At 47.9% G+C, this 27,933-nt stretch overlaps 1 protein-coding gene across 6 annotated transcripts in view; it reads left to right on the forward strand.

Annotated features, from left to right (window-relative positions):
• The first annotated feature begins 173 nt into the window (after positions 1 to 173).
• Positions 174 to 27,933, forward strand: part of ELP1 (elongator acetyltransferase complex subunit 1) — a 121,787-nt gene continuing 94,027 nt past the window's right edge. For 2 of the 6 annotated variants that reach the window (XM_050948200.1, XM_050948204.1), the window contains exons 1-6: positions 804 to 1,128; positions 1,262 to 1,430; positions 5,093 to 5,245; positions 16,000 to 16,081; positions 23,102 to 23,176; positions 27,813 to 27,893. In XM_050948200.1, coding sequence (XP_050804157.1) covers positions 1,281 to 1,430; positions 5,093 to 5,245; positions 16,000 to 16,081; positions 23,102 to 23,176; positions 27,813 to 27,893 — 541 coding nt within the window. In that variant the 5' untranslated portion in view covers positions 804 to 1,128; positions 1,262 to 1,280. Of the gene's footprint in view, positions 198 to 543; positions 628 to 711; positions 1,129 to 1,261; positions 1,431 to 5,092; positions 5,246 to 15,999; positions 16,082 to 23,101; positions 23,177 to 27,812; positions 27,894 to 27,933 lie in introns of those variants that run through there. The other 4 variants (XM_050948203.1, XM_050948201.1, XR_007773660.1 and 1 more) reach the window with 4 other exon arrangements.

The following is a 27,933-nucleotide window of genomic DNA, read 5'->3' on the forward strand; positions in this document are numbered from 1 at the left end:
TGGCTCTGGGCAGCTGAAGTCCGCAGCACCGGCACACGCAGACACTGCTCCGCCCTGCCCCGTGCCAGCGCCTCCCCCGCTGCAGCGGGCTGGGGCGGGAGAGGCGACACGTCCCGCCGGGGCTCGCTAGCTCCAGCCACCCCGGCACGCGGGTCCCCCCCCCCCCCCCGCTGGGCGGGAGAAGAACATTTTTGCCGGTATAACCGGGAGTTAAATTCAGCCGGAGCCGCCCGGGGCGCAGCGCTGGGAAACGTTTCCAATCCCACAGGGCCAAAGCCCCCACCCTGGGCAGACCCAGCGCCTCCGCAGCGGGGAAGGCCGGTTCCCCGAGCCCCGGCGGGATGTGGGGGGTGCCCGGGAAATCCGGCCTCGCTGGGTGGCAGGAGCAAGGTGCCGCAGCCCGAGCCCGGACCCAGCGGCTCGCGGGTGTGGCCGCACTGACAGCCAGGCCTTGGGTGCTTCCGGCCGGCAGCCCCGTCCCGGGACCGCAAAGTGACAGTGGGACGGAGCCGCTTGCACCCGCGGAGCACGCGCCCCGCGCCAGGGTCTCTACTGCGCATGCTCCTCCCGTGACTGGCGGTTTCAATATGGCCGCGCCCGTCTCCTGAGTCGTGGGGCAGGCGCGCGGTGAGGGGCGCCCCGGGCCCGGGCGGGGAGGAGGGAGGGTCTGGGCGGCGGCGGCGGCTCGCGGCCCCGCGTGTGTCTGCCCGGGGTCTCTCCCCTTGTCCGGCCCGGGCCTCTCGCCGCTTGTTCCCAGGCAGAGTTTGAACCCGGGGCGGGGGGGCTGTTCACACCCCCCCGAGAGCCGCAGCGGCTCTGCCCCGCCCCCCGTGGGGCTCCCCTGACAGGCGGGGCCCTCTAGTGACCCTGCCTCCACCAGCGGCGCGGCCCTGCTCGGAGCGGCCGGTCTCCGTGCTACTCTCGGGACAGCGAGTGCCCACCTGAGACAAACAGGAGATGAACAAAACTCCTTCTCTTGGCTGTAATCTGGTCCCTTTTCAGGGTCCCGGCGAGCCCCTTTCTCGTGTCAGCCTCAGGGTGAATAGGAGTGGCTGCCTTGCCTTCCTGAGCCCATTCATCATTTTGTGAGCTTTCCTCAGTTTCCCCCCTGCTCACCTTCTCTGTGGAGTAAGTAGTCCCCATCCTTCCTCGGACGCTCTCTTTCCTCTCAAGGCAGTCACATACCTCTTTTCTCAGGTTCAGTTTACAGCTCCCTCTATGCAGTTGTTTAATAACTCTTTGGGGGATTGTATTTCTCCAGTTCCTGTGTTGCTGATACAATGAGAAATTTGAAGTTACTGCACAGTCGAGAGCATGGGCCTGTCCAGGCTTTGGGGAGTCCTCAGTGTTTCTGCCTCCGTGCAGACCAAGGGACGCTGCTCATTGGTTCAGAATATGGGATCCTGGAGCTCGACCCAGCCATTCGAGGGGTGAGTTACTGGTGGAAGTTCCAAAACTTTGTTTAGGGCTGTTTTCCTGATGCTAATTCTGGGTTCATGCTTGCAGGATGGTAAATGTTTTCATGCCCATTGACTTTACTGGTCATTCAGAGCACTCTGAGTGTTACGGGGTTGGACCTGGTGACAATACTTTGTGATCAATCTCTCTCTCTCACTCTCATGCACACGCGCACAGTAGGTTGGCTGTGCATAGCTGGAAATGCGTTTTACTGCCAATAGTCGTGTTGTGGTGCGGCTGCAGTGTCTTGTGTTCTATCCACCTATAAAGATCATATAATCTCTTTGGATTGTAAACTCCTTAGTTTGTCATTGTCCCCACTGGGTTCTATATAGCAGTAAGCATGCTCTAGGCCCTTCACGTGGATTTTGTTTAGTGCCAGCATTATGTCTGCAGCACTGTAGGGTACACCTGCAAAAGTCTCTGCTCTGAAGAAAGCTTGCAGTCTGGAAGGCAGACAAATCTACATTTTAATTATTCTGGTCATGTCCTGGTAAAGTTACATGCCCTGTCCAATTCAGTTCTTTCTGCTACTGCATTCTGAAGGTGCTAAAACAGGAAAGCCAGAGAACTCTCACTGAATTAATAATGGAGGCCTTTAGATTGGTGTCTGGTGAAGTTCCCTTCTACTGTACAGGAATAATAGGAGTCAACCGAGCTGAATAGACATCAATGCAAAGCATGTTATGAGCCATTATTTTTAACTGTTTAACTGAGGTTCCTAAGCAAAGAACTGCCATAGACATGAGCTTATCCATGAGTGAACTCTGTAGCCTTGTTCTGCAGTGCGCAGGAGCTCCTCAAAAGCTCCACTCTAACCCTGCACAGCTCAGTTGCTCCTCAGAAGGCTGGATCTTCATTAAAAAGGGGCTATACTAAGAGTCTGTAACGGGGGCCCAGAGAGACCAAGTACCTTGCCCACAGACACAGTGAGTCAGTGCAAGAGCTGAGGTCAGACCCAGAATTCTAACTGTAACCATTAGACACGTTGTCTTGTAACTAGCGCACCAAGTTCTCTTGGCTTTTAAAGCTCTCAGATGCCTAAGGGGTAAAGCATCTGAGGTGTGTTATCAGGTTCAGTCAGGCTTTATTTGACTGCTGCTTCATTCTCGCCCCTTGTTTCCGACACTCGTGCTCAGCTTCTTGGCTCTGCCACAGGCAGATATGCCTTCCCTCTCCCATTTTTTTCATAGCTTTCAAGGACAAGAGGAGCCTTAATTATATAAAGGGACATAGCTGAGTACTTAAATTCTGACACTGAATCTAGTTTGGGACTATTTCATTATGGAGGTGTGATGGAGTGTACTTGCCCTGCACTGGACAAGGAGGCATTACCCATGACTCTGGGCAGAGGAAGCCACACACCCCTTCACCCCTGCTGTCCATTTTCCAACTGGAGTATCAATATAAAAGGGAGCAGCCCAGCTCAGTCAGGGTGGACCACAGAGGAGAGAGGACGCACATTGCAGGCTCCTGCCCGAGAGCCCCAGATTGGGGAGGCCAGCCATGCTGAGACACTGGTGGATACTTGTCTACCTGCAGTCGCCCGAGAGACGTTGGAACTGTCGGGAACTTCACAGGCCTAAGACCTCAGACACCCATGGACCAAGTCACTGGAAGACTGAGTAGGAAGCAGCCCAGAGAGACTAGCTGTTGATCCAATTGTAGAACCGAGCAATAAGTCAGTGTGTTTCAGTCGGATCCCTACTGACCCAGTGATGAGTGCACTCGCCGCTGACAAGGGCCTGAGCTGGGACCTCATGGACTAGGGAGGCCTGGGTCCCCCTACCACTAGCCACCATCTCCAGCTATCAGGCCACACTGCCTGGCTAATGAGAACAGCCATATTAGCACTGGCCTGGCTAATGAGGACAGCCATATTGACTCTGTATCTGGCCCATGCAACCCTGTGAGGAAGGGCAGTTGTGTTGACTCTGGCCACTAGGCCACACAGCCTTCGAGTGAGGGCCACCATATTGATTCTGGTCACTAGGCTAAGGGTGGGCAGGTGGACTCAATTATGGGGCTATAACACCCGTTTCCCTGCTTCAAAGGGGGACGGAGGGGGGGCAGATTATCTCAGGTACAGGTCTCTCGCAACTTACGTGCATTTAACATGTGCGATTTCAACTTTATGCGTAAGGCAGGAGTGCGGGCGGGGGAGTGTCAAGATTTAAAGGTCCTGGGGCACCAGCTGTGGCTGGGAGTCCCAGGGCCTTTAAACTACACAGGGGGCTCCCAGCTGCAGAGGTGGCTGGTAGCCCCTGTGGCAAACTAAAGGGCCTGAGACTCCAGCCACCATGGAGCTCCGAGCTGTTTAAATGCCAGCCCCAGCCCGGCTGCCAAAGCTGCGGGCGGGATTTAAAGGGCTTCACCGGGTTCCCCACCGTGTGGTTTTACCCAGGGATGTGTTTGGCCAGTGTTTTGCAAAACTTGTACAAGCAATGTTGCGTGCTCTTCCTTCTGGCTGCAGCAGCCATGAACTCATAGGTAGGGTTTCAAAAGGTACAGAAGTTGCCTTCCAGATGAAGATGTAACCCGAATATGGTGTAAATTTCAGTTCCACTCAGAACACAAGGGAAGAGAAGTTTTTCTGTCTTCCTTCCTTACCAGCCCTTGCTTTGTGGCAGTGCTTCCTCTGGGTGGGTCTGGGCCCTGTTGTCTGTGGAATCTGTTAGTACTGCACAGATTTGTCTGGGAGGCACGCTGCAGAGCAGCATGAGGCACTTCTCTCCCTTGCCGAGTGCACTCTGTCTGCAGCAGTCCCAGAAGAATTCTCTTAGTTTGTGATGAGGAAAGACACTTCTATAGAATCTCCATACTGATTCTAGTGACACCGTCAACTTGAAATCTAGTGAATTACAAAAATTGAGTTGTCATTAAATATTCTCACCCTGCCCCCGACATGCACATGCATACCACTAGCCAGTGTGTATGGTTTTACAATCACAGCTTTGGGTTTTATAATTGCTTTTCTCTCCTCAGTTGCTGTGTGAAAGGGCCACACAGGTGGGGGAAACTGATGTATTTGTACAGGAAAAATAGTCAAACTGGCTCTAAAAAATGTGCTCTCCAGCATACCTAGTAAAGAAGCTAAAGGAGAGAAGAGACAAATTTTCTCTAAACTTCTAGCTGTAGTATTCTGATGTGTAGTTTGTAAAACCAGCATATGAAAACATTTCAGTCGTGTATTTAAGGTGATGCTATCCCTCTACTGTCTACATGCTCCTTCAGAAATATTGGAGCAAATTCAGCAGGAACTTGCACCTTCTTATAGTCCCTTTGAGGTGGGGGGCATAGGGGCCATAAAATGATACTTAATGGGACACATTCTGTTAAGGAGCATTGCTATTTGTGAATTGATCTTTCACTTAAAAAATAATCAGTTTGAAAAGCAATGAAATATTTAATGTAACTGAGAATAAAGACAGGTATTTCCCTGTCTGATGTCTGAGTTGCCTGGCTCAGTGGTGGTGAGTTCCGTTATTCTTACTGCTCCATGTGAGGTAATATTTGTGCTGTATTTTTTGGAGGTGTTGGGTGCCTAGAGTGTATAGATAGTTGCCCCCTCTGGATTCGCATAAATCTAAACAAAGTAATACATAGTCATTTTCTGATTGTTCTCTCTGTCTAGGTGATGAATGACATTTCCTTGACTGTGGATGGTTTTCTGCCAGAAGATGGAAGTGGCCACATTGTGGGCATTGAAGATCTGCCAGATCAGGAGTCTGTGTGTATTGCTACGGCAGCTGGAGATGTTATACTGTGCAACCTCAGCACAAAGCAGGTAAGCTGGAAGGTAAAAGGAGAAGTCATAGCCTGCCTCCATTCTTACCCATGCAGCCTTACTGACTTCTCTGGGGTTTCTTGGGTGTAACTGAGGGCAGAATGTATATAACTTGTAAGTGTTGGTCATCTGCTTAATTCCTGGACAATGAAAAGTAATGAAACATTGGGAACTATGCCCTCCCTCCACCCCACTTCAGTACCTGCACCAGAAGTCCTACTGAAATCAGTTAATTTGTTAACCTCAAAGCAAAATAGGTTCATAATTCAGCTTTGTTTTTAAATAACAAGATACTTACCAGTTAGTGCAGGACGTCTTCAGAGAAAACTAATGTATATTAGAAACATGTTTCTGATGTATAGATCTCATTTAAAGAATAGAAGCTTTACATTCCATGATTAAAGGTCATGAAGCATAACTGCCAGGCAACATTAATGAGAAACCAGAACCATTTAGCCCAGGGAATAGTGTAGGGGACTGGGACTTCAGACTTTGTTTGGGGTGGAGCTCTAGTCCTTGCTCTGCTATGGATTTGTGTGCTATCTTGGGCAAGTTGCTTAAATTCACTAGGGTCCTATCTACAATGACGCTTCCTGAAGATCTGCTGTTGTACTCCAACTGGTGCAACTGCAAAGGAAGTAGCAGCGAAGGGGAGTTCTAGAGTAGGCAGGGCATGGTCCAGAGTTAGGTGACACCCTGGCAGCCAGTCTGTGCTGACACTTGGGGTATGTCTACACTACAAAATTAGGTAGATTTTTATAGAAGTTAATCTTTAGAAATAGATTTTATACAGTCGATTGTGTATGTCCCCAGTAAGCGCATTAAGTCGGCAGAGTGTGTCCTCAGTACCGTGGCTAGCATCGACACACAGAGCAGTGCACTGTGGGCAGCTATCCCACAGTTCCCGCAGTCTCTGTTGCCTACTGGAATTCTGAGTTAAGCTCTCAATGTCCCATGGGGCAAAAACATTGTCGTGGGTGGTTTTGGGTACACGTTGTAAGTCTCCCCTCCCTCCTGTTATGCTATACAAAACACACAGATTCTTTTCAGGGGGAAAAGGCACATACGCCGCATTTATAGAAAATACAACAGTTAGCATGGGCTTTTCAGTCAGTCACTCACTCACGCCAGTTGATGTTAATAGTTACCAGTCTGTTGTAGCTCGAGTCAATCTAATGGTCAGTTAGATTGAGCACGAGTGAGTAGCTGGGCTCTGTCCGTTGCGATCTGATGCTCCGAGGCTTTGCAGGACTGAACCAAGAGTTCCATGGCAAATCACCCCAGCTTTATAGTTGTAAATTCCCATTTGAGTCCATGCATTTTGCAATGTCATCCTGTCCTTAAGTGATGTTAATCTTGGGGTTTTGTGCTGTTATCATTTGATGGTTATTGGGCTTCCCATAATTTATCTCCTATTTGTTGTCTCGCCTTCGGGGGTGCCTGCCTCACCTCTCAGGTTGTCAATGCTGCTAATATGTTTAGCTTGGGATACAGTGGATGTTTTCTGATTGTCTCCTGGTCTTTCCAAGTCTCTCACTTTTTCTTGACCATCTGGACGTTTGTGATGGCTTTCACACCTTATTTTTCATGATGCATGTATTCCTCATTCACACAAACCATCTCTTACAGAAACCTTCAAAGGTATACAGACAGCAGTATTTTATATTCAGCAGAATACATTGTAAATCAAACCTTGTTAAATCTTATAACTAAAACAATTCACATTGGGGCTTCAGGCCCTCAATGTTCCTCTAATCTCCTTAACATAGACGCAATACAAGATCCTGTAAAAGCAGCAAAGAGTCCTGTGCACCTTATAAACTAACAGACGTTTTGGAGCATGAGCTTTCGTGGGTGAATACCCACTTCGTCAGATGCATGTGTGGAAATATCCAGGGGCAGGTATATATATGCAGGCAAGCTAGAGATAATGGGGTAGTTCAATCAGGGAGGATGAGGCCCTATTCTAGCAGTTGAGGTGTGAAAACCAAGGGAGGAGAAATTGGTTCTGTAATTGGCAAGCCATTCACAGTCTTTGTTTAATCCTGAGCTGATGGTGTCAAATTTGCAGATGAACTGAAGCTCAGCAGTTTGTCTTTGAAGTCTGGTCCTGAAGTTTTTTTGCTGCAGGATGGTCACCTTGAGGTCTGCTATAGTGTGGCCAGGCAGGTTGAAGTGTTCTCCTACAGGTTTTTGTATATTGCCATTCCTAATATCTGATTTGTGTCCGTTTATCCTTTTCCGTAGCGACTGTCCAGTTTGGCCGATGTACATAGCAGAGGGGCATTGCTGGCATATGATGGCGTATATTACATTGGTGGACGAGCAGGTGAATGAACCGGTGATGGTGTGGCTGATCTGGTTAGGTCCTGTGATGGTGTCGCTGGTGTAGATATGCGGGCAGAGTTGGCATCGAGGTTTGTTGCATGGATTGGTTCCTGAGCTAGAGTTACTATGGTGCGGTGTGCAGTTACTGGTGAGAATATGTTTCAGGTTGGCAGGTTGCCTGTGGGCGAGGACTGGCCTGCCACCCAAGACCTGTGAAAGTGTGGGATCATTGTCCAGGATGGGTTGTAGGTCCCTGATGATGCGTTGGAGAGGTTTTAGCTGGGGACTGTATGTGATGGCCAGTGGAGTCCTGTTGGTTTCTTTCTTGGGTTTGTCTTGCAGTAGGAGGCTTCTGGGTACATGTCTGGCTCTGTTGATCTGTTTCCTTATTTCCTCTTGCGGGTATTGTAGTTTTGAGAATGCTTGGTGGAGATTTTGTAGGTGTTGGTCTCTGTCTGAGGGGTTAGAGCAGATGCGGTTGTACCTCAGTGCTTGGCTGTAGACAATGGATCATGTGATGTGCCCGGGATGGAAGCTGGAGGCATGAAGGTAGGCATAGTGGTCGGTAGGTTTTGGGTATAGGGTGGTGGTAATGTGACCATCACTTATTTGCACCGTGGTGTCTAGGAAGTGGACCTCCCGTGTAGATTGGTCCAGGCTGAGGTTGATGGTGGGGTAGAAGCTGTTGAAATCATGGTGGAATTTTTCCAGAGACTCCTTCCCATGGGTCCAGATGATGAAGATGTCATCAATGTAGCGTAGGTAGAGAAGGGGCGTGAGTGGACGAGAGCTGAGGAAGCGTTGTTCCAGGTCGGCCATAAAAATATTGGCATGTTGTGGGGCCATGCGGGTGCCCATAGCTGTGCCACTGACCTGGAGATATATATTGTCATCAAATTTGAAATAGTTGTGTGTGAGGATGAAGGCACAGAGCTCAGCAGCTAGTTGTGCTGTGGCATCATCAGGGATACTGTTTCTGACAGCTTGTATTCCATCTGTGTGTGGGATGTTTGTGTAGAGAGCCTCTACATCCATGGTGGCTAGGATGGTGTTTTCTGGAAGGTCACCAATGCATTGTAGTTTCCTCAGGAAATCAGTGGTGTCACGGAGCTAGCTGGGAGTGCTGGTGGCATAGGGTCTGAGTAGAGAGTCCACATATCCAGACAGTCCTTCAGTGAGAGTGCCAATGCCCGAGATGATGGGGCGTCCAGGATTTCCGGGTTTGTGGATCTTGGGTAGTAGATAGAATAACCCTGGTCAGCGCTCTAAGGGTATGTTGATTTGTTCCGGTGTTAGTGTAGGGAGTGTCCTGAGCAGATGTTGCAGTTTCTTAGTGTATTCCTCAGTGGGATCTGAGGGAAGTGGCCTGTAGAATTTGGTGTTGGAGAGTTGTCTGGCAGCCTCCTTTTGGTAGTCAGACCTGTTCATGATGACAACCGCACCTCCTTTATCAGCCTCTTTGATGATAATGTCTGGGTGGTTTCTGAGGCTGTGGATGGCATTGCGTTCTGCACGACTTAGGTTAATGAGGCAAGCGATGTTGTTTTTCCACAATTTCTGCCTGTGCACGTCAGCAGAAGCATTCAGTGTTGAGGTCCAGACTGTCATTTCAATCCTCAGGAGGAGTCCATGTGGAGTTCTTCTTCTTGTGCTGTTGGTGGGAGGGTACCTGTGTATCAGTGCGCTGTTCAGTGTTATCCTGAAAGTATTCTTTGAGTCAGAGACGGCAGAAGTAGGCTTCCAGATCGCCGCAGAACTGTATCATGTTGGTGGGGGTGGCAGGGCAGAAAGAGAGTCCCCGAGATAGGACAGACTTTTCTTCTGGGCTGAGTGTGTAGTTGGATAGATTGACAATATTGCTGGGTGGGTTGGGGGTACCACGGTTGTGGCCCCATGAGGCAGATAGGAGTTTAGACGGCTTACAGTCCTTTTTCCTTTGTAGAGAGGTGAAGTGAGTAATGTAGATCTCCTGTCTTATTTTAGTGAAGTCGGTTTGTATGGAAGTTTGGTTATTAATGACGGTCTCCAGGTTGGAGAGCTCTTTTTTGATGTTTTCCTGTTTGTTGTATAGGATACTGATCAGGTGGTTCCTCAGTTTCTTTGATAGAGTATGGCATAATCTCTCACTGTGGTCTGTGTAGTATGTAGATAGCAGTGGATTTTTTACCTTTAGTCCATTTGGTATGATGTCCATTCGTTTGCATTTGGAAAGGAAGATGATATCTGTCTGTATTTGTGCAAGTTTCTTCATGAGGTTGATGGATTTCCACTCCATACGGCTAAATACAGTGCCTTGCATGGTGTCAAGTATCAGAAGGGTAGCCGTGTTAGTCTGGATCTGTAAAAGCAGCAAAGAGTCCTGTGGCACCTTATAAACTAACAGACGTTTTGGAGCATGAGCTTTCGTGGATGAACACCCACTTCATCAGATGCATGTAGTGGAAATATCCAGGGGCAGGTATATATATGCAGGCAAGCTAGAGATAGTGAGGTAGTTCAATCAGGGAGGATGCGGGTATTGTAGTTTTGAGACCAGCCTGGACCAATCTACACGGCAGGTCCACTTCCTAGACACCACGGTGCAAATAAGTGATGGTCACATTACCACCACCCTATACCCAAAACCTACCGACCACTATGCCTACCTTCATGCCTCCAGCTTCCATCCCGGGCACATCACACGATCCATTGTCTACAGCCAAGCACTGAGGTACAACCGCATCTGCTCTAACCCCTCAGACAGAGACCAACACCTACAAAATCTCCACCAAGCATTCTCAAAACTACAATACCCGCAAGAGGAAATAAGGAAACAGATCAACAGAGCCAGACGTGTACCCAGAAGCCTCCTACTGCAAGACAAACCCAAGAAAGAAACCAACAGGACTCCACTGGCCATCACATACAGTCCCCAGCTAAAACCTCTCCAACGCATCATCAGGGACCTACAACCCATCCTGGACAATGATCCCACACTTTCACAAGTCTTGGGTGGCAGGCCAGTCCTCACCCACAGGCAACCTGCCAACCTGAAACATATTCTCACCAGTAACTGCACACCGCACCATAGTAACTCTAGCTCAGGAACCAATCCATGCAACAAACCTCGATGCCAACTCTGCCCGCATATCTACACCAGCGACACCATCACAGGACCTAACCAGATCAGCCACACCATCACCGGTTCATTCACCTGCTCGTCCACCAATGTAATATACGCCATCATATGCCAGCAATGCCCCTCTGCTATGTACATCGGCCAAACTGGACAGTCGCTACGGAAAAGGATAAACGGACACAAATCAGATATTAGGAATGGCAATATACAAAAACCTGTAGGAGAACACTTCAACCTGCCTGGCCACACTATAGCAGACCTTAAGGTGACCATCCTGCAGCAAAAAAACTTCAGGACCAGACTTCAAAGACAAACTGCTGAGCTTCAGTTCATCTGCAAATTTGACACCATCAGCTCAGGATTAAACAAAGACTGTGAATGGTTTGCCAATTACAGAACCAGTTTCTCCTCCCTTGGTTTTCACACCTCAACTGCTAGAATAGGGCCTCATCCTCCCTGATTGAACTACCTCATTATCTCTAGCTTGCCTGCATATATATACCTGCCCCTGGATATTTCCACTACATGCATCTGACGAAGTGGGTGTTCATCCACGAAAGCTCATGCTCCAAAACGTCTGTTAGTTTATAAGGTGCCACAGGACTCTTTGCTGCTTTTACAGATCCAGACTAACGCAGCTATCCCTCTGATACTATACAAGATCCTGTCTCTTACATTTCTTTGTTTTAAGGTTTAGAAAGTATATGTAACTAGAGTGCCTAATTTGTAATAGATATAGGAAACCATAGTAGACATTATAACTTATCCTAAAACAAAAGGGTGACCATAATCAGTCAGAAGGATTGTTCTGATCTGTCATTCCTTTCTGCTATTCCAAAATGGTGGCTGGCAGGATGAAATCAAATCATACATTAATTCTCATAATACAATTATAAAATCCTGCTCCTACACTCCCTCCCTCCCTCTGTGAAAGCAGCTGCAGACAATCATTTCAAACCTTCTTTCCTGGGTTACCCATGCAGACGCCATAGCACAGCAAGCATGGAGCCTGCTCAGCTCACCGCTGCTGTTGTGAGCAATCGTAAACACCTTGCGCATTATACTGCAGTATATGCAGAACCTGGCTAAGAGACGGCAGCATGAGGACGATTGTGAGGAGTACATGGACACAGACGTTCCTGAAAGCACGGGATGTGGCAATTGGGACATCATGGTGGCAGTGGAGCTGGTTGATACAGTGGAACGCCAATTCTGGGCGCAGCCAACACGCACAGAATGGTGGGACCGCATAGTGTTTCAGGTCTGGGATGATTCCTAGTGGCTGCGAAACTTTCGCATGCATAAGGCCACTTTCCTGGAACTCTGTGAGTTGCTTTCCCCTGCCCTGAAGCACAGGAATACCAAGATGAGAGCTGCCCCGACAGTTGAGAAGCGAGTGCGATAGCCTTGTGGAAACTTGCAACGTCTGACTGCTACCGGTCAGTCGGGAATTAGTTTGGAGTGGGCAAATCTACTGTAGAGACTGCTGTGATTCAAGTAGCCAATGCAATCACTGACATTCCGCTATCAAGGGTAGTGACTCTGGGAAATGTGCAGGTTATAGTGGATGGCTTTGCTGCAATGGGTTTTCCTAACTGTGGTGGGTTGATAGATGGAACGCGTATCCCTATCTCGGCACCGGGCCACTTTGCCAACCAGTACATAAACCGCAAGGGGTACTTTTCAATGGTGCTGCAAGCACTGGTGGATCACAAGGGACATTTCACCGACATCAACGTGGGATGGCCGGGAAAGGTGCATGATGCTCTCATCTTTAGGAGCTCCAGGCTGTTTGAACAGCTGCAAAAAGGGACTTATTTCTCAGGCCAGAAAATTACTGTTGGGGATGTTGAAATGCCTATAGTTATCCTGGGAGACCCAGCCTCCCCTTTGCTCCCGTAGCTCATGAAGCCATATACAGGCAGCCTGGACAGTAGTAAGGAGCAGTTCAGCTATAGGTTGAGCAAGTGCAGAATGGTGGTAGAATGTGCCTTTGGACGTTTAAAAGCTCGCTGGAGCTGTTTGCTGACTAGGTTAGACCTCAGCACAACCAATATTCCCACTGTTATTGCTGCTTGCTGTGTGCTCCATAATATCTGTGAGCGTGAGGGGGAGATGTTTATGGCTGGGTGGGAGGTTGAGGCATATTGCCTGGCAGCTGATTTTGAGCAGCCAGACACCAGGGCGATTAGAAGAGTACAGCTATGCACACTGCACATCAGAGAGGCTTTGAAAACCAGTTTCATGACTAGCCAGGCTACCATGTGAGAGTTGTGTATGTTTCTCCTTGATGCAAACCCATCCCCTTTGTTGATTTTAATTCCCTGTAAGCCAACCACCCTCCTCCCTTCAATCACAGCTGGCAAAGGAAATAATGTCACTATTGTTTTGAAACTATGCATTCTTTCTTTATTAAAAAAAAAGTGAGATAACTGACAAGGTAGCCCAGGTGGGGTGGGGGAGGAAGGAAGGACAAGGCCACATTGCTTATTGTAGCCATACTACAAATCAGAACTGTTTGAATGACAGCCTTCTGTTGCTTGGGCCATCCTCTGGAGTGGAGTGGCTGGGTGCCCGGAGCCTTCCCCCATGCGTTTTTGGGCTTCTGGGTGAGGAGAATATGGAACGTGGACAGGAGGGCAGGCAGTGGTACAATGGGTGTAGCAGCAGTCTGTGCTCTTGTTGGCTTTCCTGCAGCTCCACCAGACACCTGAGCATGTCCACTTGTGCCCCCATTAGCCTCAGCATCGCTGCCTCTTCTCATCACTTAATGCATTCCTGGACTCTGCCACTGAATGCCTCCATGCATTCAGCTGTGCCCTGTCAGTGCAGGAGGACTACATGAGCTCGGAAAACATGTTATCGCACGTCGTTTTTTCGCCTTCTAATCTGCGATAACCTCAGGGATGGAGATGGTAGGGGGAGCATAGAAACATTTGCAACTGCGGGGGGATAAAAAGGGAGAGTAAAATTTAAGATGATACATTTCTGAGAACAAAAGGGAGACTCTTTCACAGTGAATCAAGCAATTCACAGAAGACAGAACGTGTGCTTTAGGTACAAGGTCAATTTAGCCTTTTATACTGAGTGCCTGCCGGTACGGTGACACATCACACACAGCTGGGCAACAGAATTCAGTTTTCAGGCAGCCATGGTAAGCCAAAGGGTATGTGGTGTTTGGCTTCTAATGCCTTCATAACATGTGGGAATGGTTTCAAACTGCAGCATCCTACTTTCCCATAGCAAGCAATGCCGGTTGGGTTTGCCATTTAAAAGGAGGGGCAGCGGTTTTTGGGTGGATGTGCAGCACACACCTCCCCCTACCCCACTGCGTGGCTATTCTCAGGGATGAGCCCTTTTAGCCAAGTGCAAACAGCCCAGCATGACTGGGATCCTTTTACTGTTCCCTTACAAAAATTCCCCTATTTCAACCAGGTGACCATGGATAATATCACTCTCCTGAGGCTAACATAGAAAGATATAGACCAAATGTTGCTTGAATGCGACCAAAACCCAGGACCATTCGCTGCCATGCTTTGTGCTGCAGTGATTCCAGACTACTTGCTACTGCCTTGGCGTGGTAAAGTGTCCTACCGTGGAGGATGAAATAAGGCAGCCCTCCCCAGTAACCTTCTGCAAAGGCTTCCAAAGTATCTCCAGGAGAGCTTCATGAAGATGTCTCTGAAGGATTCCTGCTCCATCCCCAGACAAGTTAACAGACTTTTCCAGTAGCTGTACTGGCTGCAGATGCATCCCAAGTCTTCATGGCAAATCAGACATTAAACTTTTAATTTTAAACCCTGTACTGTAGTTACAAATGTGCACTCACCAGAGGTGCCTTCTTCACCTTCAGGATCGGGGATCCCACCTTAGGAGAGTATTGGCTCCAGGGTGATGAAAAGGTCCTGGCTGCCGGGGAGAACGGATTCACCGCTTGCCTGCTGTGCATTCTTCTCCTCCTCCTCTTCCTCATCCACAAAATCATCCTCCTCCCCGTTGCATGAGATGCCCCCATTGCAGGTATCCACGGACAGTGGTGGGGTAGTGATAGGGTCCCCCTCTAGAATGTAATGCAGCAGATCATAGAAGCAGCATGTATGGGGCTCTGACCCGAAGCGACCGTTTGCATCCTTTGTCTTTTGATAGACTTGCCCGAGCTCCTTAACTTTCACGCAGCACTGCCGTGTAGCCTTTGTCTATCATGCCCTGTGCAATTTTTGGCATATATATTATCATTTCTTCTTTTTGATTGGAGTTTTGTCTGCACAGATTTTTCTCCCCATACAGCAATCAGATCCAGTGTCTCCCGTTCAGTCCATGCTGGAGCTCATTTGCGATTCTGGGACCAGTGCTGCTGAGCTTGCCACACTGATCAAACAGGAAATGAAATTCAAAATTTCCCGGGGCTTTTCCTGTGTACCTGGCTAGTGCATCGGAGTTGAAAGTGCTGTCCGGAGCGGTCACATTGGAGCACTCTGGGATAGCTCCCGGAGGCCAATACCGTTGGATTGTGTCTGCACTACCCCAAATTCGACGCAGCAAGGTCGATTTTAGCGCTACTCCCCTTGCCGAGGAGGAGTACACACGTTGAATTTAAGAGCCCTTTAGGTCGACGGAACTGGGTTTTTTGTGTAGAAGCATAATAAAATCGACCTAATGCAGCTAAATTCAACCTAATCCCATAGTGTAGACCAGGGGTTGGATAGCTGCTATTGCCATCTCAGCCAACTTTGTTCGCATGTGGCATTTTTGCAAATGTCACTCAGACTGGAAAAAAATAAAAATAAAAATCAAGCTTAGTCTGAAGACTGCGTGAAGTATTGTCATTTAGTGTATGAAAGATCATGTCCTATAGTATGTATTAACAACTTGTCTAATGAGTCAGAGATGATACTTTCTGGCACGAGCACTAGGGTCAGAGTTAAGGTTTAGCTTCTAATCTTATATGTCTTGGCTTTACAAATTGATTTCTCAGGCTTAACATTGTTTTAATGCTTACTGGTTTTGCTTGGAATGTGTTTTGGTGTCTTGAAATTCACTGTGTGGGTACTGAGACTCCTTCTGTGTAAGACTGAGTCATTTTGTAGGTATCTGGAGTTTCCCTTCTCTTCACCAAAAGGGGTTGTGGCCTGTTACTAGAGCACAGCTCTGGCAATCGTGAGTAGCCAAAGCTGGTGCAATTGTCATCTCCCCTAGCTCCTCGTAAATCAGAACAATAGATTGGAGAGACAGTCAGCCTTTCTTGCTGTTGTATATGTATCATCTGTACATACACAAATACCTCACACTGCTCATATTTCTCTTACAGCTTGAATGCGTTGGGAGTGTGGACAGTGGTCTGACCACCATGAGCTGGAGTCCTGACCAGGAGCTTGTCCTGCTGGTTACAGGTACAGATTATAGTCTGTTTGTAAACTCTGTTGAGCAAATACAAGATAGTTTAGTACAGCCTTGTATCAGTTTTCATAGGGCCGAATTCTGCCCCTTTGCTCGTCCTGAACCATGCTTGCGTAATCCAGTTACCCGGCCCTGAACAATTATGACACACACACGTTCTGATTCAGCAGCTTTACAGATCTCTCTCAAGGAAATAAAATCTGGTGCTGCATTCAAAAAAACTAGGATAGTTGTGTTAAATTCCTCGTGACATTCTTCATAGCAGAAATTGCTTCTAATCCTTTGTATCAGAAGCAACAGCAAAAGAGTCATAAAGCTGAAGACCAGAAGGGATCACCAGATTTAGTTTGTCCTCCTATATAGCACAGGCCATTAACATCATCCAGCACCCGCACACAAAACCCGACAACTGAAATTAGTCTCCTGAGGGCTGTAATATATTTGTCTAAACTAGGGCCATCAAGCAATTAAAAAAATTAATTGTGATAAGTTGCACTATTAAACAATAATCGAATACCATTTACTTAAATATTTGTGGATGTTTTCTACATTTTCAAATACATTGATTTCAATTATCACACAGATACAAAGTGCACAGTGCTCACTTTATTTTTATTACACGTATTTGTACTGTAAAAAAACCAAAAGGAATAGTATTTTTCAATGCACTACAGTACTTAAGTGAAATCTCTTTATCCTAAAAGTTGAACTTACAAATGTAGAATTATGTACAACCCTCCTACCCCCGCATTCAAAAATAAAAGAATGTGAAAATTGTAGAGCCTGCAAGTCCACTCAGTCTTACTTCAGCCAAACAAGTTTGTTTACATTTGCAGGACATACTGCTGCCTGCTTCTTGTTTACAATGTCACTTGAAAATGAGAACAGGCATTCTCATGGCACTGTTGTAGCTGGCGTCACAAGATATTAACGTGCCAGATGTGAATCTTTAGCACATGCCCCTTCATGTTTCAACCACCATTCCAGGGGACATGAGTCCATACTGATGACGGGTTCTGCTCGATAACAATCCAAAGCAGTATGGACCGCCACATGTTCATTTTCGTTATCTGAGTCAGATACCACCAGCAGAAGGTTAATTTTCTTTTTTGGTGGTTCATGTTCTGTAGTTTCCGCATCGAAGTGTTGCTCTTTTAAGACTTCTCAAAGCATGCTCCACACCTCATCCCTCTCCAATTTTGGAAGGCACTTCAGATTCTTAAACCTTGGGTCGAGTGCTGTAGTTATCTTTAGAAATCTTGCATTCGTACCTTCTTTTTGTTTTGTGAAATCTGCAGCGAAAGTGTTCTTAAAATGAACATGTGCTGGGTCATCATCCGAGACTGCTATAACATGAAATATATGGCAGAACGTGGTAAAACAGAGCTGGGGACATACAATTCTTCCACAAGGAGATCAGTCACAAATTTAATTAACCTATATATATTTTTTTTAACGAGGGTCATCAGCATGGAAACTTGTCCTCTGGAATGGTGACTGAAGCACGAAGGGGCATACGAATGTTTAGCATATCCTATATGTAAATACCTTGGAATGCCAGCTACGAAAGTGCTATGCAAATGCCTGTTCGCACTTTCTGGTGACATTTTAAATAAGAAGAGGGCAGCATTATCTCCTGTAAATATAAACAAACTTGTTTGTCTTAGCATTTGGCTGAAGAAGTAGGACTGAATGGACTTGTAGGCTCTGAAGTTTCCATCGTTTTGGTTTTGAGTGCAGTTATGTAACAAAAAAAAATTCTAAATTTGTAAGTTGCACCTTCACAATGAAGAGTTTGCACTACAGTACTTGTATGAGGTGAAGTGAAAAATACTATGTCCTTATTTTTACAGTACATATATTTGTAATAAAAATAAACACTTTGATTTCAATTACAACACAGAATACAATGTACATGAAATACAATACAATGTACACGAAAATGCAGAAAAACATCCAAAATATTTAATACATTTCAATTGCTATTCTATTGTTTAAGAATGCGATTAAAACTGTGATTAATTTTTTGAGCTAATTGTGTGAGTTAACAGCCATTAATCAACAGCCTTAGTCTAATTTATTGTGTTCCACAGACAGAACAGGAGGGCCTGAGGTGCCCCAGTGCCCAAGGTCCCTGGAATGGTAGGGAATTGTTTAGTGACATACACCAAGATAACCCTGGCAAGTGATCAGCATCCCAGGCTGCAGAGGAAGGCAAAAAATCCCAAGGTCACTGCCAATCTGATCTGAGGGAAAATGTCTTCTTCACCCCACATATGGCCTGTTAGACCCTGAGCATGTGAGCAAGAACCAGCCACCCAAGCACCTGAGAAAGAGAGTGCTTAGTGCCACCTCAAAGCATTGGCCCACCCCAGCCAATTTTCTATCTGTAGCCATGGCATCTCAGATGCTTCAGAGGAAGTAGATTGGAAAAAAAACCCAGAATAATTTGTGAGGGGAATATCCTTTCCTGACCCCTGCAGGTGACCAGCTGAAGCCCTGAAGCATGAGATTTTTTAAGAGTATCTGACATGGACCAGGAGTGACTCTAAGAACTGCCAGGCCCTGCCATGCAATTCCACTTGTACTTATGTCCAGCTTTCTCTCAAAATTAAGTTGTTTGCCTGCACAACTCCTCCTGGGAGACTTCCAGAACCTCATCCCTCTGATGATTAGAAACCTTCAGATTTCCAGCCTGAATTTGTTCATGGCCAGTTCATATCTTTTTGTTGTTTTTTGTCAATATTGTCCTTTATCTTCGATCACTCTTCTCCCTCCCTGTTATCTCTGCCCCCTCCGCCCTGATATATTTAGAGAGAGCAGTCACGTCCCCTCTTGACCTTTGTTTTGCTAGGCTTAGCAAGCCAAACTCTTCCAGTCTCCCCTCATAAGATAGGCCCTCCATTCCCCCGATCACTTATTTGCACCAGTTCCAGTTTGAATTCATCTCTCTTGAATGTGGGTGATCAGAATTGTACAGGCTCCAGATGAGGTCTTACCAGTACCTTGTAAAATGTCATTACTACTTTTCTCTCTCTCTCTACTGGATATGTCCTTCCTGATGCATCATAGGATCATATTTGCCTCTTTCTCAACTGCATCACATTGGTGCTCATTGTCATCCTGTTATTGATCAAGGCACCCAGGCCTCTTTCCTTTTCTGTCACTTCCAGCTGATGAGCCCCCACTTGATAGCAGATGTTTGTTTAGACCCTAAATGCATGACTTTGCGCTTCCCACTATTAAATTTCATCCCGTTTCTGTACGCCAGTTCTCAAGGTCATCCAGGTCTTCCTATGTAATATTCCTGTCCTCCTCCATGTTGACGATACCTCCCAACTTTGTATTGGAGAATCATAGAAATGCAGGGCTGGAAGGAACATCAAGAGGTCATCCAGTCCAGCTCCCTGTGCAGAGGCGGGGCCAAGTAAACCTAGACCATCCCTGATAAGTGTTTGTGCAACCTGTTGTTAAAAACCTCCAGTGATGGGGATTCTACAGTTCCCTTAGAAACCTATTCCAGAACTTAACTGCTCTTAGAGTTTGGCTTGTACGGATATCTAACCACAGTCTCCCTTGCTTCAGATTTAAGCCCATTACTTTTTGTCCTTCCTTCAGTGGACATGGGGAGCAATTGATCAGTCTTCTTTATAACAGCCCTTAACATATTTGAAGACTGTTATCAAGTCTCCCGCAGTCATCTTTAGTCCTCTAACTTATCTGTTCCTTCCCTGTTTTGTCTTGTGTTCCTTCTGCCTTGTAAGTATTAATTGTGTCGAGCAGGAGTGGGCAAACTTTTTGTTCCGACAGCCACATCGGAGAATAGAAATTTTATGACTGACCATGAATGCTCACAAAATTGGGATTGGGGTAGGAGAGGAGGGGAGAGCTCTGATTGGGGGTGTGGGCTTTGGGGTGGGGCTGGGGATGAGGAGTTTGGTGTGTAGGAGGGTGGTCCAGGCTGGATCGAGGGGTTTGGAGAGCAGGAGGGGGATCAGGGCTGGGGCAGAGGGTCGGGGCCTGGTGAGAGGCTCAGGTGTGCAGACTCCGAGCGGCGCTTACCTCAAGCAGCTTCCAGAAGCAATGGCATGTCCCTTCTCTGGCTCCTATGCAGAGGCGTCGCCAGGTGGCTCTGCACACTGCCCCGTCCACAGGCACTGCCCCTGCAACTTCCGTTGGAGTGTGTGGGAGCCAGAGCGGGACCATGTCACAGCTTCCGGACCAGCGTGGTGCGGCCCCAGCCCTGCGCCGGGCCCGGCTGGAGCACTGGAGCAGCCCCCGACCCAGCGCCAAAGCCGAAGCAGGCTGAGCTGCATGGTGTGGTCCCCCGTTCCACAGTGGGAGTTCGTGGGCCGGCCTAAAACGGATCCGGCCCGCGGGCTGTAGTTTGCTCACCCCTAGTGTTGACTTTCTGGTCACCATTAACCTTTTTAAAGAAGACTGAAGCAAAATAGCATTAAATACCTCAGCCTTCTTGATGTCATCAGTTAATAGCTCTCCTTCCCCACTAAATGGAGGACTAACACTTTCCTTTTCTTTCTCTTGTTCTATAAATATGTTAGGAACCTTTTCTTATTGTCTCTTATCCCTTTGCTAGTTGTAATTTATTTTGCACCTTAACCTTTATGATTTTTGTCCCTCTGTGCTTGAGCTATTGTTGTGTACCCCTTCCTGCAATTTGTCCATGCTTCCACTTCTTGTAGGTTTCTGTTTTGATTTTCAGGTAATTAGAGAGTTCCTGATGGCTCCATATAGGCCTCTTAGTATTTTTCCTATCTTTTCTTCACATCAGGATGGTTTGCAATTGTACCTTTTAATATTGTCTCCTTGAGAAACTGCCAGTTCTCCTGAACTCCTTTTTTGTTTTGATTTTCTTCCTCTGGAATCATCAGCAAATTTCATTAGCACACTTTTACTTCTTACACCAAGGTCATGAATAAAAATATTGTGTAAAATTGGACCTAGGGCTGATCCTTGAGGAGCTCCACTAGTAACCTTCCTCCAGTTGTTCACCTTTGAGCACAACCTGTTGCCTTTTTCTTCTTGAGCCAGTTCTTTACTCACCTTACAAGTCATGTATTAACTGTAACATTCTGGGGTGCTAGCCAGACCAGTGAGGAGCTACGTCACCCCTGCCCTGCAAATGTGGGTGCCTCCAATTGGTTTGCTGCTGTTACTCCCACCTGGGCCGCTCACAGTCAAATAGCATGCAGGTCACACTCTGAGTGTCTGTGTATAGCTGCGGCCTGCAAGCCACACATCAGTCACGCTCTGGCTTCCACCAGCCTTGGTTACCCACTTGCAGGGTGACCCCAACACACTCTCAGTCCCAGATTTTCTCCCAGAACATGTGTTCTGCTCTGTCCTGCCCTCTCCTGAGCAGTCCAGATATATTAGATCCATTGTCTCTCTAAGGAGATCAGTATACAACAGTCTGCTACTTTAAATGGAGTTCCCCCATTAGCCCAGTTTAACCACAACACGGATTAGTTTTGATTAAAAAATAAAACAAGTTTCTTTATCTACAGAGAGAGATTGTTAAATGTGTACAAGTACAAGGCTTTAATGTCATAAATGGTCACAAGAGAAATAAAGATAAAACACTTCCTAGTACTAAGCAAACTAGACTTGATTCAAGATAAAAATTCTTAACCACATGCTCCTAGGAACAGGGCTGACCAAATTTCAGATCAAGCTCTTTTCCAAAGTCAGATGAGCTGGTTTTAGTTGTCATCTTAGGTGAAAGAGCAAGAGATGTATAAGGAGAGAGAACTTGGGTTGTTTTTATAGTTCAGTCACCTTTTGAAATGCATTTTCCTGAGGGCTCCCTCTAGTTCCTTCCCACTGTGAGGAAGGAGACAAGGAATCCAGCTGTGAAATAAGTTCCATGCTGTTGTTTGCAAAGGTGCAGATCTATTTGTTCCTGCCCCACACTCCTTCGTTGCCAAAGAATGTGACCAGTGATGGCCTATCATGGCTAGAGGCGTCAGCTTGTCCTTTATCTTTGAGAAACAGGTTTGTTTACCCCCTCCTCAGACTTGTCTAGTAAACACACTTCAGTCATGATTTCAGCTTACGTTTGTAACTTTACATATAACATTGCTACACACGTTTCATCATGGTATTACTGACCATTAAGTTATTAGTTTTCAAGTGATACGTCACAAGGCCTATTGTGTACAAAGATTTGTTTAGGTGTGAATACAGGGGTGCATTCAGTCACAGTCGTAAACAAAAGTATTGAGTAAAATTGTTCTCAAGGTTGATGCTTGGGGAACTCCACTAGTAACATCCCTCCTGTCCAGTAGTTCATCTCTGAGCACAATTGTTTTCCTTTTCCCCTTGAGCCAGTTCCTTATGCACCTTACAGTTCTTGTATTAATCCCCATGTTCTGTCATGTGGTCCCATTTCAGATGCTTTACTGAAGTCCAAGTATATTAGACAAAGCAAAAGGCTTGGTGGTTTAAAGGTGCGCATGAGAGACCAAAATAAGTGGACAAGTTTTACTCTCCTTTTCTTATGAACCTCAATGATGAATTAAGGGGAGCTCTCTGGCTCTTCTGAAACATCTGGAGGTCTTAAATGCAAGAAAAAATTATCAGCTTCTTGCTGTATTCTCCCTGGTATAGTCTTTATATTGAGGTCTCAGTACGATTATTGAAGGAAGTTCTGCTGGGCAAAGAGGCTGCAAACTCTTCTTGTTATCCGACAGTTTGGAGATGTCAGACTGTAGTTGAAGAGCAGAACTAGGGCTCTGATCTGGGGAAAGATCCTGTTTCCTGTCTAATGATGATAACGGAGAGAGAAACAGTTCTGTTTTTTTTATGCTGCTTATAACTAATGTGGCATGTTAGCAGTTTAAATGATTCGGTTATGTGCAAACAGAAAATATGTTACTATAAACATAGAAGTCAGGGTGATAAAGAATCCGATGGCTCTTCTCATAGGAGTTGGGGTTTGCTGACTTTGCCTGAAACTTCTTTTCCTTTTTTTTACCCCCGTTTTCGTGCAGCGTGCTTATTGGCCTTTACTCCAGAAGTGTCTGCATTGCAATGGTGCTGTGCATATGAAGACCCAATCCTACAAGGTGCTAAACATTACCTGCAAAGCACTAAATGTCCTCAACTCCAACTAATTTGAGTAGTAGCACTGTGTTCTTTGTAAAATACTTATAGCACCTGTTCTCCCATAGGAAATTGTGACCCTCTCTACTTATAGGAATTACTGTCAACTTAAAATCTAGTCCAGGGATTGGCAACCTATGGCACGTGTGCCAATTTTTAATGGCACTCTGCTACCTGCTGGGACTCCACGTGCAATTAAAAATCCTGCCAACGCGGCATGCGGGGTCCGCAGTCCTGGGCCGGAGTGCCAGCCCGAGCGCAGCAAGCCGTTGCCCCCTCCCCCACCTTCTCCTAGAGCCCTGCTGCCGTGCGTTTAGCGCTCTGGGGGCTGGGACTAGGCACCCCTGCGGGGCAGCGTTTGGCTCTATGGGGAGGGAAAGACGCTCCCTGCTCATCTGGAGCCCTGCTGCCGCGCACACAGCACTCTGAGGGGTGGGATGGAGCAAGGCTGCGCGTGCAGGGGCAGCAGTGGCAGGGCTCCGGATGAGTGAGGAGCCTCATGGTAAGGGGGCCGGCTCTGGGGCCGGGGGGGGGTCGCATTTGGGTAAAGGGTGAGGGCAGTCAAGGGACAGGGAGCAGGGTGGGTTGGATGGGGGGGTGGTTGGGGCGGGGGACTCTGGAGGGGGCAGTCAGGGAGCAGTGGGGGTTGGATGGGGCATGGGAGTCCTGAGGTCTGTTTGGGGGGTGGATAGGGGTCAGGACAATCAGGGGACACGAAGCAAAGAGGGTCCTGGGGGAGCAGTTAGGGTGTTGGGGGGGTCTCTGGAGGTGGTGGTCAGGAGACAAGGAGCTGGGGGGGTTGGATGAGTCGAGAGTTCTGCGGGGGTGTCAGGAGGTAGAGGTGTGGAGAGGGATTGGGGCAGGCAGGGAGCAGGGGAGGCGTTGTATGGGTCCAGAGTTCTGGGGATCCTGTCAGGGGGCGGGGAGCGGTTAGATAGGCATGGGAGTCCAGGGGGTCTGTCTGAGTGCGGGGGTGTGGGGAAGGGCAGGGGACAGGTAGGGAATTGTAGGGCAGCAGTCAGGGGATAAGGGGCAGGGAGGCTTAGATAGGGGTTGGAGTCCCAGGAGGGGATAGATGGGACAGGGGGGGGGAGTTCTTGGGGGGGCAGTCACTCAGCCCTCTGCCCTAAGCCCTGTACCACCCAACCCTCTGTTGACTCCTTCACCCCCCCATGACCCTAGCCCTGACTAGTATCAGAGGGGTAGCCATGTTAGTCTGGATCTGTAAAAGCAGCAAAGAATCCTGTGGCACCTTATAGACTAACACGTTTTGGAGCATGAGCTTTTGTGGGTGAATACCCACTTCGTCGGATGCATGCCCTGACTGGCACCCCCACACATACCCAGCCCCCCTACCCTGACACCTGCACCCCCGTCACATGCCCCCAGCCCTCTGCCCTGACTCTTGCACCCGCAACATCCCCAGCCACCCCCACATCCCATGCACCCTGCACATCCCCACCCCCACCCTGAGCACTAAACGGGAGCCCCTGCACCCCTACTCACATTCCCACCTGCACCCATCACACCACATGGGAGCTGCCCAGGTAAGTGCCCCCACACCCAAACCTCCTGCCCCAACCCTGAGCTCCTTCCCTCATTCTAGCTCCTGGCCAGACCCTTCACCCCCAGCTCTGTGCTCGGTCCACTCCCACCCTCAGCTCAGTGCAGAGAGAGGAGGAGAATGGGCCAGAACCAGGGAGAAGGTAGGTACCCACTGTATGTGGGCAGGGCCGGGACCCCAGACTAGTAGTGGGCTGAGCGGGTCTGGCAGCTGGGATCCCGGCTGGCAGGAGCCGGAGGATGGAACCCCTGAGCAGCAGTGGGCTGAGCCACTCAGCCCACTGCTGGTCTGGGGTCCTGGCTGCTGGCCCCGAACAGCCCACTAGGGTCCTGGCCACCAGCCCCACACAGCCTGCTGCCGGTCTGGGGTTCTGGCTGCCAGACCCTTCCCAGCTGGGGTCCCGGCTGCAGGCACCACTCAGCGCACTGCCGGCCTAGGTGAACAGAACCCCAGACCAGCAGCAGGCTGAGTGGGTCGGTGGCGTGAGATCAACATTTTAATTTAATTTTAAATGACGCTTCTTAAACATTTTGAAAATCTTGTTTATTTTACAATACAACACTAGTTTACTTATATAATATATAGACTTGTAGAGAGAGACCTTCTAAAAAAACATTAAAATGTATGACCAGCACGCGAAACCTTAAATTAGAATGAATAAATGAAGACTCGGCACACCACTTCTGAAAGGTTACCGACCCCTGATCTAGTCAGTTTCAAAGTTGCATATGAGGTAGTGTTCAAGAACTTCTTTCCTCTGAGGGTACGTATGCACTACGGGATTATTCCGATTTTACATAAACTGGTTTTGTAAAACAGATTGTATAAAGTCGAGAGCACGCGGCCACACTAAGCACATTCATTCGGTGGTGTGCGTCTGTGTATTGAGGCTAGCGTCGATTTTCGAAGTGTTGCACTGTGGGTAGCTATCCCATAGTTCCCACAGGCTCTCCCGCCCATTGGAATTCTGGGTTGAGATCCCAATGCAAAAACAGTGTCGCGGGTGATTCTGGGTAAATGTCGTCACTCATTCCTTCCTCCATGAAAGCAATGACAGACAATCATTTCGCCCCTTTTTTCCCTGGATTGTCCTGGCAGATGCCATAGCATGGCAACCATGGAGCCTGTTTTGCCTTTTGTCACTGTCACCGTATGTGTATTGGATGCTGCTGACAGAGGCGGTACTGCAGTGCTACACAGCAGCATTCATTTGCCTTTGCAAGGTAGCAGAGATGGTTACCATCCCTATTGCACTGCCTGCCATTGTAAATTGGTGATGAGATGACTGTTATCAATCATTTTGTACTATCTGCTGCTGTCATGGGTGTTCCTGGCTGGCCTCGCTGAGGTCGGCCGGGGGCGCATGGACAAAAATGGGAATGACTCCCCAGGTCATTCCCTTCCTTATGTTTTGTCTAAAAATAGAGTCAGTCTTACCTAGAATATGGGGCAAGTCTACTAGAGAGCCAGAGAGCACAGCTGCTCCGGGTCAGAGCCCCAGAGATCCTGCAGAAATGATGAGCTGCATGCCATTCTAGAGGGTGCCCCTGCAACAACCCCACCCTTTGCTTCCCTCCTCCCCCAACCCTCCTGGGCTACCATGGCAGTGTCCCCCCATTTGTGTGATGAAGTAATAAAGAGTGCAGGAATAAGAAACACTGACTTTTCAGCGAGATAAAATGAGGGGGAGGCAGCCTCCAGCTGGTATGATAGTCCAGGCAGGACATTAAAGGATGGGGGTGAGAGGAACACAGCCTCCCACTGCTAGATATTCCAGGGAGTACAGAATCTTTTCTTTAGACATGAAAGGGGGGCGGGGGGGCTGATGGAGCTCAGGCTCTGCTATGATGAGGACGGTTACCCAGCATTTTGTACCATCTGCCAGGAATGACAGGGAGTCATTCCCATTTTTACCCACACGCTCCCGGCCGACCTCACCAAGGCCAGCACTCATGGGATGATGACGGTTTTCCACCATTTTGTACCATCTGCTATCAGGGAAGGAAGGGGAGGGGATGCTGCTGTTCTGCGTTGCAGCACTGCGTCTACCAGCAGCATGCAGTAGACATAGGGTGACATTGAAAAATGGCAAGAAACGATTTTTTTCCCTTTTCTTTCACGGGGGAGAAGGGGTGGTAAATTGACGACATATACCCTGAACCACCCGGGACAATGTGTTTGATCCTACAGGCGTTGGGAGCTCAGCCAAGAATGCAAATGTTTTTCAGAGACTGCGGGGACTGTGGGATAGCTGGAGTCCTCAGTCCCCCCTCCCTCCCTCCATGAGCGTCCCTTTGATTCTTTGGGTTTCCGTTATGTTTGTCACGCAGCGCTGTGTTGAGTCCCTGCTGTGGCCTCTGTTTATCATAGCCTGGAGATTTTTTCAAATTTGTAACGGAGCTGTGATAGAACAGATTTGTCTCCCCATACAGCGATCAGATCCAGTATCTCCCATACGGTCCATGCTGGAGCTCTTTTTGGATTTGGGACTGCATGGCCACCCGTGCTGATCAGAGCTCCACGCTGGGCAAACAGGAAATGAAATTCAAATGTTCAAGGGGCTTTTCCTATCTACCTGGCCAGTGCATCCGAGTTCAGATTGCTTTCCAGAGCGGTCACAATGTGCACTGTGGAATACCGCCCGGAGGCCAATATCGTCGATTTGCGGCCACACTAACCCTAATCCGACATGGCAATACCAATTTCAGCGCTATTCCTCTCGTCGGGGAGGAGTACAGAAACTGGTTTAAAGAGCCTTTTATATCGATATAAAAGGCCTCGTGGTGTGGACGGTTGCAGGGTTAAATCGGTTTAACGCTGCTAAATTCGGTATAAACGCGTAGTGTAGACCAGGCCTGAGTCTCCCTGCCAATTTTTGTGGCTTTACAATCATATTTTCTTGTTATTGATAGTGATTTTTTTCCCCTCTGCTTTTGCTACGTGACAAACAGGGGAGCTGAATTCAACCTTCTCTCTGACACTGGGGAATACCACACACGTAATTTTTAATCCTGGCTTGTATGTTTACCATGCAGGTCAGCGAACTCTTATAATGATGACAAAGGACTTTGAACCAATTACTGAAAGGGAGATCCACCAGGATGACTTTGGGGAAGGTGAGTTGTTGCAGTGAACACAGACATTCAAAAGTATTTC

Source organism: Gopherus flavomarginatus, chromosome 3 (assembly GCF_025201925.1).
Source record: "Gopherus flavomarginatus isolate rGopFla2 chromosome 3, rGopFla2.mat.asm, whole genome shotgun sequence".
NCBI lineage: Eukaryota > Metazoa > Chordata > Testudines > Testudinidae > Gopherus > Gopherus flavomarginatus.